This window comes from Leopardus geoffroyi, chromosome C1 (genome assembly GCF_018350155.1).
Source record: "Leopardus geoffroyi isolate Oge1 chromosome C1, O.geoffroyi_Oge1_pat1.0, whole genome shotgun sequence".
NCBI classification, from domain to species: Eukaryota; Metazoa; Chordata; class Mammalia; order Carnivora; family Felidae; genus Leopardus; species Leopardus geoffroyi.
Window position 1 is genome coordinate 15388591 of NC_059328.1, and position 16978 is coordinate 15405568.

The window sequence follows — 16978 nt, forward strand, 5'->3', positions numbered from 1 at the left end:
AAATGAAAGAGAAACATCTGTCTCTGATTCTGGCTGACTACATTTCTACTAATAAAACCAAGAACAACAGAAGAGCTTCTGTCAACCACATTTTACTACTGATTGGTACTGAGTTACATACAATCTTTTAAAAACCCTTCAGTCTTCTTTACATATATCCTAAAAATAAGTCATGCTCTTCACTTTTGTATGTACTTATAAAGAGGTGTTCTTGTACAGGAACATACAAGGGAATCTTGCATATTGTTCTTTTGAAAATTTATCTGGCAAATTTAGGGATGCCTGGGTGGCTCAATTGGTTGAGCATCCAACTTCGGCTCAGGTCATGATCTCACAGTTGGTGAGTACGAGCCCCACATCAGGCTCTGTGCTCCCGGCTCAGAGTCTGGAGCCTGCTTTGGATTCTGTGTCTCCCTCCCTCTCTGCTCCTACCCCACTTGCACTTTGTCTCTCTCTCTCAAAAATAAATAAACATAAAAATTTTTTTAAAAATTAAAAAAGAAATTTAACTGGCAAATTTCAACCCATCATTTCAGACTGTAGAGATACTTTTAGAGTCTGAATATATCATGCAATGTCAAAACCACACAAGCATCAGCGAATTTGACAGGCACATCATTTAACCAAGTCACTGATGAAAATGCTGAAAAAGACTAGGTTAAGAAGGGAGGAATTGTGTACAACACAAGTATCATCTCCAAACTGGATTTCAATCTGGGTTAAAAGTCTCTTATCTTTCAACTGTCTACTAATACACCAGGAGAATGGCAAAGAAAAGCATCAGCCCTCATTTGAGGTAGTACTTTGGGAAGCTCCAAAGGGCTAAGGCACATTTAAAAGAGAGGCTAAATTTAGAGTACTTGTGCTAGCAGACTTCCACTGAAACATTCTAGAAGCCAGAGGAAAAATGTTACCTCTTAGAAAATCCTTCTACAGATGTGATAATGATATCATTACCAAAAGTTTCCTGGACACATTAGTAATAATTGTTTTTTGAAGATGCTGGCAATTATATCACTTCTCATGAGTTCCCCTTTCTAAAATCATCAAAAGACAAGGGGATCTCTAAAATCTACATAATACCTCGAAGTTCTCATGGGCGCCTGGGTGGCTCAGTTAGTTAAGCATCCAACTCTTGTCTCAGGTCTTGATCTCACGGTTCACGGGTTCCGTGCTGACAGAGAGGAGTCTGCTTGGGATTCTCTCTCTCCCTCTTTCTCTGCCCCTGCCCTCTGTGTGCATGTTCTCTCTCTCTCTTTCCCTCTAAATAAACAAACAAACAAACTTAAAAGAAAAAAAAAGTTCTCCGGTGGTGCCTGGGTGGCTCAGTCAGTGAACTGTCTGGCTCTTGGTTTTGGCTCAGGTCATGATCTCACGGTTCGGGAGTTTGAGCTCCAAGTCGGGCTCCACGTTGACAGTGTGGAACCTGCTTGGGATTCTGTCTCTGTCTCTCTCCCTGTTCTTTCTCTCAAAACAAATATATAAACTTAAAAAAAGAGAAAGAAAAAAAGTCACAGATTTCCATATATAATAAAAAAGTTTTAAAAAGAAGTTCTCTGAAAACTACCTATTCATTTTTAGCAACTAGAAAAATCATATTCAATCACATTAGTTCCCATGCGGGAAAAAAACTACTGAATACTAACTTGCAAAGCAATAAAAACCGTATCGAAAATATGCTTCTGAAACACCTAGCTTTCTGCAATTTATTGTTCAGCCTCCTGGAAGAACAGTAAGATTTGCAATTATGAATTTTTTAGATTAGTATCTTCAAAAATTCTGAAGTACTCTGGAGAAAATAACAGTGCTATGATTTTCTGGCAAGTTACAAAGGGACAAGCAGTAAAGAGTCCACATAATGGGATATCACTCAAGTTATCAACCAGAGATTCTACTGACTTACAATAATTTGTAATGAAGGCTATTACATTCTAAATTCTTTGTGTATCTTCCCTGCATGTGGCCAATATCACATACTTCAACATTTCATTAAGAATTAGAAGATGTAAACCCTAGAACTGAGTTTTCCAATACCATAGCCACTAGCCATATTTGATTACTTAAATTAACATTAAATTAAAAATTCAGTTCTTCAACTGCATTGCACAGTTCAAGTGCTCAACAGCCACATGTGACTAGTAGCTACTATAGTGAACAGTACAGACACAGAACATTTTCACCATCACAGAAAGTTCTATTAGAAAGTACTGCCCTAGAGGATTACGTCAGATGGCCGACAAAAAAACAAAAAACAAAACCCTAAGGATTCTGTCAGGAACAGAAGGTGTTCTGTCTGATCATAATGTAGAGTCTGGGAAAGGAACATCCTTGTAGAACACTCTACTCATAGGTAAAAATAGGCTGAGAAAAGGGAGAAGAAAGGCAGGCTGTCTTATCGCTAAAGAAAACTGACATTTACCAAGGATCTATTATGCGCAAGGGATTGTGACAGGCAGGCACTGGGATGCTCACAACACCCTTAGGAAATAGGTGCTATTGCTGTAATACTTCAATACTTTATCACTTATGAGCACGTTTTATCATTTCTCAGATAAGAAATCTGATGCTCAAAGTTAGTTTGCAGTAAAGCTAAGATTCCCCGTTATGCCAACTTCTAACCTATATTTTCTTTACTATCTCTGCTGTAACCTTACAATGCTTTTGTGAGTAAGGCACCAGATAAAATTGCCCATGACTGACTTAAACTCTGAAAAATCTAAGCACTGGTCATAAGACTGCATAAATGCTTGATCTGATTTCTAAGTAATATCCATTAAACTCTGATATGCCAGGTCTGGCCCCAGAGGCAAGCCCTAAGCCTTCATTTATTTTACTTTCCAAATTTAAGAAACTGCCTAGAGCAATACAAATATTTCTCTACCAGAAACTAAGACTTCAAATATAATAGCACAACTTTGAGTACAAAAACCTTTAAGGGTCATAATGGAAAAAAACACAACACAACAACAACATAAGCCAGCTGTTTTCTTTTAATCTTTTAGCAACAAGAACAGAACTACAACAGGAAAACACACACACAGTTTCAATGCTGGCCACCAGGTAACATATTTCCTTGATGCCCAATACTATTGTGTTTTATGAAGTATGAAGTTTATACTAACTCCAATGGCTCTGAATATGGCATATTCTCCAACACTTGTGAATACTATGTGAACTAAAATCACGTATCGACACACCGCAGAATATTTTTTGTTTTATGAATACTCTTAAATACCAATTCCCCGGTCTTTCTCAAAATGCAAAGACTACTCAGCCGTAGTATAAAACCAACACTTGATCTCTGTTGTGAAACCCAAAAGTAAAATAAGGACAGGAACACAAGTAACTTCAAACCACAACTACACAAATTTCAGCTACCAAACATGAAAATAACACAAGTCAGAATCTACATTATACCAAGTGACTTGTTTTACTTATGAGTGTACGTTCTGTTCTGTTCTTTCAGTTTCTAATTACCTTGGGATTTTCAAACACCAGAGTAAAAATAGTTGACATATTTCTCAAGCCAAGGGTGTTCGCATATAAAATTACTTAGTACTTCTTTTACCCTTGAAGAAAACTGTTACTCTAATCTAAAGCTGTCTTCGGACTGCAAAATGCCAAAAAGAAAAGAACATCCTAATTAACCTGAAGAATTTCTGCAAAAGCCAAAAACTAATGATACTGGAAGAAGACATGGCTGACATAATTCTAACTAGAGCATGGTATCCCTGACTAGAAGGACTAAATAAGAACACTGGCTGGCCACACATAAACATATTCTAAATAAAAGTAGTCCCAAGAAATACATTCTGTAACAGTTTCTTGGTTCTATTAAACCAGAAAGATTTGCTATCCAAAATCTTACATGTTTCATTTCAATTCAGGTACTTCACTTTACAAAGAAGAAAAAAAAAATATATATATATAGGTCCTAGATTACTAGCCTGGACAATCATGTTTTCTTTTCACAAGCAATTACCCGTAACTAGCTTATCAAAACAACAGTACTTATTTTCTTCATAATGTTCAGAGAAACAATTGTTACTAAGCATTCACAAAAAGTTATGTATTTACTGTTGGACTTTAGAAACAGCAATCATAGGAACATTATCCAGCATCAATCAAATTATTTTCTGAAAAAAGATCAAAGCATGAAAGGATGTGTGACCAGAAAGGGAGCCACTGATGAACAATGCAATGCGATAAAGGAAAAGTGAGAAACATATTCACTAATTCTAACTCTCAATTTAATGCTTTCTGGTCAAAGGAAACCACCATCACTGAAAAAACCATTTGTGCCTTCAATTCACAACAAACCAAAACTAATATAGGACACAGATGTTTTCCCTTTAAAAACGTATTCTCTGTAAACCACTCAATGTTTTTCACTGTACTGACTGCACTATACAAGTCTCTACGTACGGTTTTGTCTTATGAGCATCTCGTCTATGAACCTCTAACTGATGTTAGATCTGAGGAGATCATTTTAAATACCGACTTCAGCCAGTGATTCTCAAATGAGAAACAGTATCACCTCCACTGGGGTTATTTGGAAATGTATGAAGGTGTTTTTGTTTTGTTTTTTAATTGTCACTGGGGGAATCCTACTGGCACTTAGAGCCCTAAGGTTGCCTAATGAACTGCAATTTACAGGGAAGCTTTTCATAACTGGTGATCCCACCCAAAATGCCAATATCTATTCCACAGTGAAACAAACCAAACTAGTCTGTACATCTAGGGACACAGAAGAGCGAACTCTTTCTAACATGCTCTATGCCGTTAATACTGGTTCAGCCAGCTCCTGCTCAGCAGTCGTCACTTCAACACCAAGCCCCTCCCTCCTCTAGTTCTCCAAGGTCACTCATTACTGCTACTGCCTCAACCAAAGTCACATTATTTCCTTATGTAATTCTCTGTGGTGTAATGAAAAAATTCTAACTGGTATTTAGAAAGAGGGGAATGCCAAAGTAAAAACACCCAGATACCTAAAGTTTTTGTATCCAAAAGCAATGCTCTGTATTTATGCTGCATCTCAAGAATCTATCTTTAAGAGCTAGTGTCGGGAAGTCATTATCTTCCTTGTTGATGAATAAGTAATAAGTATACACATATACGGGATTCCAATTTTTTTTTAATGGTTAAAACATGCCATAATTTCACAAGTATCATCCTATAGCTAGATAAAGGACCAATCTGCCAATACTTTTTTGAGTGAGTCCTATTACACATGAAAAATGATTTTAGAACTGAAATCAACCTCTTGTCACAAGACTCCTTAAAGTTTTCCTTGGTTTTTGAAATGGAAGAACGACAAAGCATATCATAAGACTTTAGGCTCAGAAGAAAGTTCAAAAGACAGATCTTCCCAAAAAAGACTATTTGTAAAGGCTTAAATACAACATCCCCATTTGAAGACCATCACTACTGAATAGAAATAATGGAAACATTTAGCCTTATATGAAGGAGTTCAAAAATGTTTTTACTTAAACAACAGTTTCTTTCTACTCCACTTCTTGAACAGAGATATCCCAGATTCTTCTGTTAGTGGTCTTACTGGATTGATCCCTGACTAAAATTTAAGCCTGGCCTCTATGGTCCTCGACTAAACATTTTTTAAAATTAATAATCAATCTTTTTAACTTAAGAGATTATCTTTTTTTTAAGTTATTAGTAATCTTACCCCATATATTCTTGGTATGTGCTAAACATTGCTCCTCAGTTTACTTGCACTCCCTCATTTACTCTTCCTATCAGTCCTAAGATGGGTATTAATACAGTGCCCCTTTCACAAATGAGAAAACAAAGGCTGAGAGCAGTGAATAACTTACCCCAAACCACTCAGTTAATAAAGAAGAGTCAAACCTAAGTCTAGTTGACACCAAATGCCAAGCTCTTCAAGTACTTTAACAATACTGTCTGTTGATACTAAAAACTACCCGAGTTTTATTTCTTTATCTAATCCAAAGAACTGCCATCCACTTCATACAATCATCTCTGAGTTCTCCTGCAAAGTGTCTTTGGAATCTCAGATTTTGCTTGGCTTTTACATCCTCTAACTTGGAAAGACTGTATTTTGAGAAACAGAGCCTTGTATTAAATCACGTGTAGACAAAGAAATCCTTTAATGAAACAATGTCCATTTACTCACTAGTAAGAATTCTAACTATGATAACACAGGTAAACACTGGTAACTTCTCTCTTGCTTTATCAAACCATATTATATTGCATAATAATATTAAAAACAGCTACCACTTATTGACTGTTTACTTTGTGTCAGATGCCTTAGGAATCTTATCTCTAATGTAATGTAAAGGGTATTTATCCCCGTTTTACATAGGAGGGAACTGAGGCTCAGAAAAAGATCTGGTTAAAACAGCTGGTTACATGATAATATGGTGGTAATAAGAACCCAGATCTGTACAACTCTAAAGTCTATGCCCTTTCTACTATAGCAGAAGAAAATGTTTCAGAACACTCTATCAAAAACTACTCGGAGGGAAAAGCCCTGCAAAAGTCTTTTTCTCCCCAAACCACCTCCTCTAGTATATTCCTGCTAAATAAATTAGTGTTAGTGGATACATTTTGGGATATTAATTTAAACAATCACTTCATTTAAAAGAACCAACAGGATAAGGATAATTCTCTATGCAGCAAATGAATATATGTTATTGTTAACTGGATATTAGATTTCAGTTAGCAACTGAGAGTAAGTGGTTTTAGAAATACTAATGCTATTTTATACACATCAATACAAGTTACATCAGAATGTTAACAGAAAACCCTTAGAATGTTGCCTGTTCCACTCAGTTAAATGTAAACAGTACAGATACCCACAAAATCTGGGGGGGGGGTTAATTTATCAAAAAAATGTCAGGGTTCTCTACATTCAGAGCAATTATTTTGAGGGAAAAAACTCCCATAAACAGAAGGGAATGGGTCTGTTATGCACAGAGTGCTGTGAGGTTAGTGAAGGATGAGCAGAGGACCCCACGAGGCTGCAGCTCCTGGAGAGAGCAGCGGAGCGGCCCCTGGAACGGCAGCATTCTCAGAGTCAGCAGCTACTGGCACCCCCGCCTAGTATTACGGGTGATAGTGAAGGGGCAAGGGTACAGTACCTGATGATGGGCAGGTCGAGGCCCCGCTGCAAACTGAGAAAAGGAGGGAAAACAAACACAAAAGGAAAGGCACAAAGAGTCAGAAACACCACAACAAAAACCAAAATGTCACACAATATGCCAAAAGAAAAAAACCCACGAGAAAAAAAAAAAAACACAAACAGTCAAAGCTTTGCTGCAGGACAGTGACAGACAGGTACTAAGATTCAACAGGTTAACACCACTACCAGGTATAGTTTCTCATTTATCAGCTGGGAGAGAAACAGCTAAGCTGTTAGGCACGTAAGGGTATCCTTCTGATAGGAATAATTAAAAACAACAACAACAACAACAAAAAAAAAAACCCTAAAATAAAAAGAAAGTCTGAAATACTAAGTGGTTATATTAAGACAAACATGAAAAAGTCAAGTATGCTTATGCAATTGATATAGCTGGAGGAAATGAGAAAAGCTTTTATATTACAAGAAATAGCCAGGAGGTAATTAAAATGTCCAACAGGAAATAAAGAATGTTAAAGGACTGATTTCAAATTTACTTAAGTTTAATGGGGTATCTCATACATGAAATGGAAATTTCAGTATCTTCCTTTATTTCTTAAAAAAAATTTCATTTATATATCTATAAATATATAAACATATTTATAATATATAAATATGTATTTAAATATATAAATGACTATATATATATATTTAAATACAATTAACTAGTAAAGTTTAGTGTCAGGCATACCAAAGCAAACAGCTGGTAAAGAATATCACTCTCCAACATGATTAATCAAAGTGGTACTATTATCAGCTCAAGAAGAAAAAAGAGTGAAAGAAGTCAAATCTCTCAATCACTGTTTATACACAACAGCACAACACTCTACATATGCACCTACTGCTATCTGATACTGAGAATAAAAACAAAACAGAATATAACTCCTTAGCTAAATACCGTGCTTGAAAGCAGATAATATATATTCCAACACCTAATTTCCCTAACTTAGAATGAAAGAAAAAGGTCTTCCACCCATAAAATTTTACATACTAAATCTCTAAGATCAAATAATTCTTCATCAGAGCATTAACTTGCCTTCCAATGTGATTTTACTAAAAAGGACAGAGAAAACTTTTCAGGACATAGTGTCTGGACTGGCTACTAATGCATTAACTATCTAAATAATAAATATTAACCACCCTCTTTAGTAGTGAAAACAAAGTATTTACAAAGCGGTTGTGAAAAGCAAACCACACAAGGCTTTACTTTAATACATTTAAGGAACTAAAATCTATGTCTTCAATTATTTTCTTTCCTAGACTAGAGCCATCCTTCTGTCAACTCATCACTACAGGTGAATCAGACTAAAGATTAACTAGGAAGCAATCCCTCAGACTCAGAATTCAAATTACGTGCAAAAGATTTGGAATTATTTCCCCAACTGCCATTATTTCATGTAAATAATTTTCAACTACGTGCAGTGCAGCACATGCCACAGAGGAGGAGATGGCTGAAGACTGCTCTACCAAGATTTCACCCTGGAGACTAAAACACCACCTATTATTCAAGTAATGAAATGTGTTTTAAACACATTTTGAAGTTATTCAGCATAACTTAATGAGTTCTTGATGACCTACATGATTAGACTGTGTTAGGTCAGCCATTATATTTGTGAATTATTGTAAAATCGTTTTTCAGAATGATGACAATGGCAGCTATACTCTTCTTGCAGAACATTTTCTCTTCACAGAAACTGAGGTCTTCTATTTTCAGTTTTCCAATTATGAAAAGAAAGCAGATCATACCTCTACTACGGACATCAAGTTTCAAGAATAGGCAATACCACCCATGTGGTATGAAAGTAGGGGGTGGAAGTGAGATGTTTCTTCATGACACTTTTGAAGAAAATGGGAAAGAAGGGCCATGTTAAAAAATTAACCTGAGTACAGCAGTACCTGTCTTATCACTGTTCCACAGAAAGGTCCCATTTCTAAGGCTCTAAAATAAAAGTTGCAACTTCATGTATTTGGAAGGTCCAGTCAAAAGATAACTTTCTATGAACAAGAGGAGTACCTTATAAAATTACACATATACTTCAAAAAAACAAAAAACAAAACAAAAACAAAACAAAACAAAACAAAAAAAAAAACAACCAACACAAGTTAGTGGGAAAGTACCCTAGTCTATTTTGCACTAGTCACCATTGGCTATTGAGTTTTTCATTTGGAATGACAATAGTCTTAGTCCTGTGGGTAACTGTAAGCAACAGAACAAACTGTAGTCGCTGCTGGCTCATATTAAAAATAGACACATTCATTTCTTTTTTTTTTTTTTTCTTTTTCTTTTTACGAGGGGTCTTTAAGATGGTGAGGACTGTAGATATTAAAGAAAGCAGCTTTCTGTGAACTTGGATCCAATGTTAATGCCACCCACCCACCCACCCACTCACTCACTCACTCACTCTTTTGTGCACAGTTGGCAACAGGGCATGGCCAACATAACACTGATGTATCTTTGGCACTTAGCACTACAAAACAGAAAAATAACCAGTGGATACAGGTTACTGAAAAAACCAAACTGTTACCCCTCTTCCAATTAGGCATTTAATAGCTTCACTATTTTAGAGGCTATTTAAAAATAAACTATTGTTTAAAGAGTTCCAGTACAACCAGAAAACGGGACAGATAGGTAACTAATCAGTACGTTTTTGCTTTTAAACAAGAGTTTCAACAATATGAATTTAACTAAGATACCAGGCATCAAATAGAAATATGGACAAAAAGATAACCTGAAAGAGGGCAGGGGCCACTTGAAGCCACTTGGATTGCAAAGGCAGCTGTCCAGGGAAGAACAGAATAGCCTAAACTGTGCAATTGCCAATGGCCCATTAATGCAGAAATAGAATGGAGTAAGCTTTAGCTGCTCTACAAAGCCATGGGAAGGGTCCCTTCCTTAGTGCAACAGCTTACCTCTCCTCACCAGTTGGGATAGCTGTGGGATGGATGAGACTAGACTATGGCAACTTGGGATGTAAAAGAAAATGCAATCCTGCCAAATTCCATATCCCATCTTCACCCTCCCAGCACCAACACAAATGAAATAAAGAAAACTGGACCCAAAACAACAAGCAAGAGTAGTCTTGGGTTTGCTAGTCTTGCACTTGTTTTGGGATATGTAATGGAATGTTATGTGTGTGGTTTTTAGTAATGGGGGTGGTAATGGTCACTAGCAGAGCAGATGGCAAAAATTGCATAGAGGATAGTATCTGAAGAGTTTATGACCACAGAAAAATGGCTGACAACTACAGACAATTTCCTCTTTGATATTCAATTATAAAATGGAAAGAGGGAAAAAGAAGCGTTGAAATTTATCTTTTAAAATCAAATTTATCTGAAAGGGATATCCCTCTTTGAGTTTAAAATAAAGAAACATCTAAACCCCAAATTACTCCTGTCTAATTCCCAATCAAGAAGACCCACCCAATTTGTTATTCTTTTCCCCACTATGCCTGGCAGAAACTGCCATGCTAGGTTAGACTTTCAGAGAAGAAGCCATCAGAGCATTTCTGTTCATCAGCCAATAAGTGGATGTGGTCAAAAATAATGAGTGCCAGAGGCACCACTGCCTGCAAGAAGTACAGTTTGTTATATTGCTTACAATGCAGTATTTTATCCAGCCTCTTCCAGCCAAGGACCTGTAAACGGGAGTCTGTTCCAAAACCTTCCTCCTCTTCCAGTTGTCTGTGCAATGTATTGGCACTGTTCTGCTGGGCTGTCAAAAAAACTGGTTTAGAGATGCAGCTCTTCAGTCAGGTTTTGCGCCAGTTCTAACCATGTAAATTTCTTTTCTTTCAATAATTATAAATGGGGGTGGGGGTGGGGGTGAACAGGGCCATAGAATTCTTTGCAATAAGAGCTTACCATAATGTCCCATGTTTAATGACTATAAGCAGGGCCTATCTAAAATTAACCTCGTGAGATCTCAGGCCCACTCCAAGTAGTAAAGTATGCACATCCCCAAACCACTCTCAGAACACAACTTGCATCAGACATCTTGTTGATCATTTCAGCAAAAAAAGAGACAAGCAAACAGGCAACTAGGACCAAAGTCCCACCTCTTTAGAATGGTTCTTCCACCCTCTGGGGAGAACCAGGATCTAAGAACAGGTATTGGAGAAGAGGACAACAGGGAAAAGGAAGACAGAAAGAGGGTAAGAAAGAGATTATATTTTGGTGCAGTCTATGATCTCTAGTTCGTTGAGCAATCTTTCATACATTTCAACATTTCTCAGTTCATGCATAAAACCAAATGAATAGAAGCTAATGCAATGAAATACTCCAGTACTACAGGCAAAAAAAAGCAGGGGTGGGGAACCAAAAGAAGATACCTGTATTCTGAGGAAAACACAGAGCTGAGATACAAGTAGGGATGTGAGATACAATGTGAGATGTTACAGAAGCACCTTCTGGCAAAATCTAATCATGCAGGGCAGGAAACGACGTTCTAAGGAATGGACAGCTGAAGCCACTATATACTTTTGTGAAACAGAAGGATGAACCTTGAATAAATTCTCAGGCTTTGCAATATTTATTGCAATCCATGTAAAGGATGAGCAAAGAGGATGATAGCATTTTAATTTGTATGACAATTTATTTACCATCTGAAAAAACAAATACACCACTGGTGTATGTCATGCATATGTCCAAACTGTCAAATGATTAGAACTGACCTAGTGACACTGATTTAGAACTATTACTTCCCAAACCACCGGAATTTGCGTCTAATTAATGAAATTTAATTTACTTCTAAAATCACTGTGCTTTACTCTCTTTCTGAATTTTCAACAGTATAACAAATTAAGAGCTGAAATGAAGTGAACTTGAATGCAACCAGATTTTTTTTAATATCATGCCACAGGAAAGTAAAAGAAGATATAAAGCTCCATTTCTTCTTTTTCTTAATTTAAATTATTCCTTATATTAAAGGTCTGAAAATGCAATGCTAACCGATAATAGTAATATTATGATGATAATGATTAATAATAATAAAATAAATTGGCTTTGGAACAAATATCTAAAAATGAGAAAAAAAATTAGCCAAAGGAACCCAAGCTATTAAAAACACAAACTTAGATGGAAAATATTATCTAGAACAAGCTTCTGCTTACTTACCGGAGAACGGGTTTGAGGTTGTGAATTCATTGTCTGAGGGGCTTGAGGGTATACCAACGTGGTTGGACCTGCATTCTGTCCAGAGGGATATGGGGTCTGTCAAAAAATGGCAGTAACAATATCATATTTTGAATATATATGGCATGGTAACTCAAATTATTAAAAAGAAATTGACAGATGTATTCATTAGTGTGGTTTCTATCTGTACCACAATATGGAGCAATTCACGATCAGAGCAGCATCTGTGACAGGTTACCTAAAACCTGATAAGGAGACATCTGCAAACTAATGACTAGGTACAAGTATTTGATAACTGAAATACAAAGAGCGCTCACTATCAATTCATCTATTTCTGAAATGGACAGATGATGCCACAAACACAATCAAACATGGCTGAAAGAAATTGTTACTGCTGTGATGAGCTTTCCCAAGTACCCCACAAGCAAAGAAAACCATTGAGGAAGACATCCCAGAACAAATTAGCAGTTCACGAGGTTAACTGTTATATTATTATGTTATTGCTGTTCTCTTCCACTGCTTATACCTTAATCCTTTTATAGGACCTTTTTTTTATTTTTACATAAAAATCTACAGAAAGTTGGAAAAAAGCGTGACTTAAGTGGTTATATTTACTAACTTACCACAAGTCTTCTGAAAAAGGAATATAAACTTTTTATTATAAACCCATGTTAAATGCTACAGACTAATATTCTACGTGCTACTGACTTCAGAAAAAAACAATACGTGTAACATGTTTAAAATGAAATACTAGCAAAAGCAATGGACACAGGACCTGAATTCAAATACTAACAACTGCCACTTACTTGGGCAAGTAACTTACCTCTCCCATGAATGTAAAAAGAAATAACACACCTACCTCATAAGGAGGTTGCTAAGATTAAATGAGGTAACGTCACTTTTACTATACGGTCATTCACGTGTTATCACCATGGTGCCAATTTTACACGTGAAATCAAGGATCAGAAAATTCTAGTGTTGGGGCGCCTGGGTGGCTCAGTTGGTTAAGCATCCAACTCTTGATTTCAATTCAGGTCATGATCCCAGGGTCATAGGATCGAGCCCCATATCATACTCTTTGCTGACAGCATGGAGCCTGTTTGGGATTCTCTCTGCCCCTCCCCTCTTCATATGTACTCTCTCTCAAAATAAAAGAAATAAACTCTAAAAAAAAAAAAAAAAAAAAAAAAGAAAGAAAGAAAGAAAGAAAGGAAGAAAGAAATTTCGAGTGTGTTATCCAAGGTAAATAAGTAAATGATACCTCTAGAAAGTATTCTAACTTTGCTTTAAAAGAGAATTCTACAATTTTTGGCATCTGCTGACCTTTTAGTGAAAGTTTAGCTGGGATTAACAATTTAAAGCAACTGGCTGAAGGGCCCCTCCCTGGCTGGCTATATCAGTGGAGCATGTGTCTCTTGATCTCAGAGTCATGAGATCAAGCCCCACATTGGGGAGTAGAGATCATATAAAAAAATAAAATCTTTGAAAAGTTCATCATAACTTTCAAATAATGAAAACGCAACAACATCAATGGGAAAAAAAAAACAATTTTTTACTGGACGGAGAGGATAGTTTGCAATCTTCCAATATGGTAACCTAATTATACCCATCTCTATAACTGACATTAAGGTTCCAGATCAGGTTAATTTCCCTTTTCACTATAGTTCTACTCAATCTGGCCACAAATTGAAAATTATGACTGCGAGTATCTCACATCTATCAAATAGGTGATAATTGCATCAGATATGACCCAAGAGTTATCCATGGTTTCTCATCAAAGATAATTTTTAGCACCGTTTCAAACACTAAGTTTACATATGTACGTTTCATACTCAAACTCTGGAAGGCTGGAGTAAATTTAACGTAAACTTAACGTAAAGTTAACTTACGTAAAATTTAACGTAAAGTTAAATTTAAAGTTAACTTTCTAATTCAAGTTTACAGTTTCAATTTAAGAGTGGTGAATGGATTTCTTACTAACTCTGGCTGCACTCAAATTTGAAAACTATTTCATCGAGTTCAATTACAACATTTGGATACAGTTGTAAAATACAACATCAATTTCATTCTTTATCAAATTAAAGAAAGTGACCAAGTGTTAAGAAATTCATATTCTCAGTGGTAAGGCTTATTGGTTTTAGGAAATCTTGACACTTTATTCTCAACAGTTAGTTGGTGTTGGTTGAAGCATAAGCTTCAGACTATCAAGATTCTAAATACAACACTGAGATGTATGACTTATAAAAACATAAAGAAATGTTTTCTCCTTCTATACTTCAAAAAGTTGGGTGAGAATTTCGTCCTCTCACAGCTAGAGTACTACAGAAAGGAAGAACAGCCCATTTTCCTTTCCACAGAGGATGCTGAAAATTTGCATCTTGGCCATTTTTGACCTTATTCAAAATTTTCACAAATATCTCCAACACTGGAGCCATCTAAGACAACACACCTACAATTAACTGAAAAAGCAGCATGTGAATTACCATTCAGGCACAAGTTCTTTCATTCGTTAATAGCACCACTCCTGGCAACACAAATTGCTGGTTCCCTGTCAATACTGGGATTGTATCATTGCTCTTAAAATGATTATTAATAAAAGAATTTCTTTTCCTTTAGCTTGAAATTGCTCTTTTAAACAGACAAGCACATAATCAAGTTCTTCTTCTACTCAAATTGTATGTATGCCAAGAGCAGATTCATATTCTACAAATTTTCATGTAAATGCAAAGCACACATAACATCTGATGACAGCCACACACAGAAGCGATTCCTCTTTCACTATGTCCGCCATTGTGCCGTTAGCAGTATGTGATTTTACTAGAGGCACTGATAAAGGAAGTTTGGCAATTGCTCACTTGGCTTTCTCTCAGAGGGTTATTTCACTCTTTATGCCTGGTTTTACAAATTTCCTAGGAATGATATAACTAACTCGTACCTGGTGCTGCTGTGAAGGGCGCAGCTGTGAAAGCTGCTGCTGTGCTTTTTATCTCTTTTCTGCATTTCTAATGACACAATTCAACAAGTTTACTGATCAAGTCATTCTGGAATAACCTGTTTAATTTACTACTACACTTTCTTGAAAAATAACACAAATATTTGAATAGGAACATTCTATAAACAAGTTTCATGATATCAAATGAAGAGAGAACTCAGGACGGATCAGTGGAATATCATTTCAGTGGTTGTCACTGGTTTTTCATCTCCTTTCTCTTGTAATAACCTTCAAAGGTATCACAAAGACTTACTTCTCCAAGGATACATACATGAATAATTTATATTGAAGCTGCTATCAGTTCACTGTCCAAGTTTACTTGCATTCTCATTTTCATTACTTTTATGTTTCTTCTTTTTTTTTTAATGTTTTTATTTATTTACTTACTTATTTTTTGAGAGAGAGACAGAGTGAGTGGGGAAGGGGCAGAGAGAGGGAGGCACAGAATGGGAAGCAGGCTCCAGGCTCTGTGCTGTCAGCCACAGAGCCTGATGCAGGGCCCGAACTCAAGAGCCAGGAGATCATGACCTGAGCTGAAGTCAGCTGGTCATCCGACTGAGCCACCCAGGCACCCCTTCATTACTTTTATGTTTCAATGAACACTGATCCCTTTATATTAACTTAGGGAAATAAGAACACAACAGAAACAATTAGCAAAAGATGTTAACTGACTGTTAACAGAATGCCAGTAAAGACAAGCCAATCAAAATAGTCTTTGTGCTTCAAACATAACCTTTAAGTCCATAATAACTATTTAAGAAACAGTGATGTGGGGGCGCCTGGGTGGCGCAGTCGGTTAAGCGTCCGACTTCAGCCAGGTCACGATCTCGCGGTCCGTGAGTTCGAGCCCCGCGTCGGGCTCTGGGCTGATGGCTCAGAGCCTGGAGCCTGTTTCCGATTCTGTGTCTTCCTCTCTCTCTGCCCCTCCCCCGTTCATGCTCTGTCTCTCTCTGTCCCAAAAATAAATAAACGTTGAAAAAAAAAATTAAAAAAAAAAAGAAAAAAAAAAAAAAGAAACAGTGATGTGGATAATTAAAGATAAAAATCTGAGAGTAAATTCCATTACAAGACAGGACACACTAACACAGCATCATAGGATCAGATGTGATCATGTGTAAAATATAAGTATGTACAAAACTAACAAGGATTTTTAATTTTTGCCACATACGGCAATGAACTTAAGCCAAGAAAAAGAATTAAAACAAAACATTTATAGCTCTTACTATGTTTTAGGCACTATCCTGAGTGCTTCACATATAACTCTGAGATGAAAGGTTATTCCTCCTAAGACTCCTCCTTCACCTGAAACAAATTCTGACATAAAGCCTAATAAATTCAATACTGTGCATGTGTGTGTGTGCACATGTAAATCTGATTGAAAAAGTTGCCACAACCTTCCAAAGGGCTATTAGATAATACCAAATTTTATTTAAAATTTTCTTTAATTTTAGAGATAGAACGCAAGTGGGATAAAGGGCAGAAGGAGAGAGAGATGGAGAGAGAGACAGAGAGACAGAGAGACAGAGAGACAGAGAGAGAGAGGGAGAGGGAGAGGGAGACAGAGACAGCGACAGCGACAGCGACAGCGACAGAGAGAGAGAATACCTTAACCAGGCTCCACGCTCAGGGTGGAGCCCAACGCAGAGCTCGATTTCAAGACTCTGGGATCATGACCTGAGCTGAAATCAAGAGTCAGATGC

At 36.7% G+C, this 16978-nt stretch overlaps 1 protein-coding gene across 44 annotated transcripts in view; it reads right to left on the reverse strand.

Moving 5' to 3' along the window:
- EIF4G3 (eukaryotic translation initiation factor 4 gamma 3) overlaps positions 1 to 16978 on the reverse strand; it is a 318997-nt gene that overhangs the window by 145052 nt on the left and 156967 nt on the right. For 16 of the 44 annotated variants that reach the window (XM_045475993.1, XM_045475992.1, XM_045475990.1 and 13 more), the window contains one exon: positions 12269 to 12364. In XM_045475993.1, coding sequence (XP_045331949.1) covers positions 12269 to 12298 — 30 coding nt within the window. In that variant the 5' untranslated portion in view covers positions 12299 to 12364. Of the gene's footprint in view, positions 1 to 7118; positions 7152 to 10754; positions 10869 to 11211; positions 11254 to 12268; positions 12365 to 16978 lie in introns of all 44 variants that reach the window. The other 28 variants (XM_045475949.1, XM_045475962.1, XM_045475950.1 and 25 more) reach the window with 6 other exon arrangements.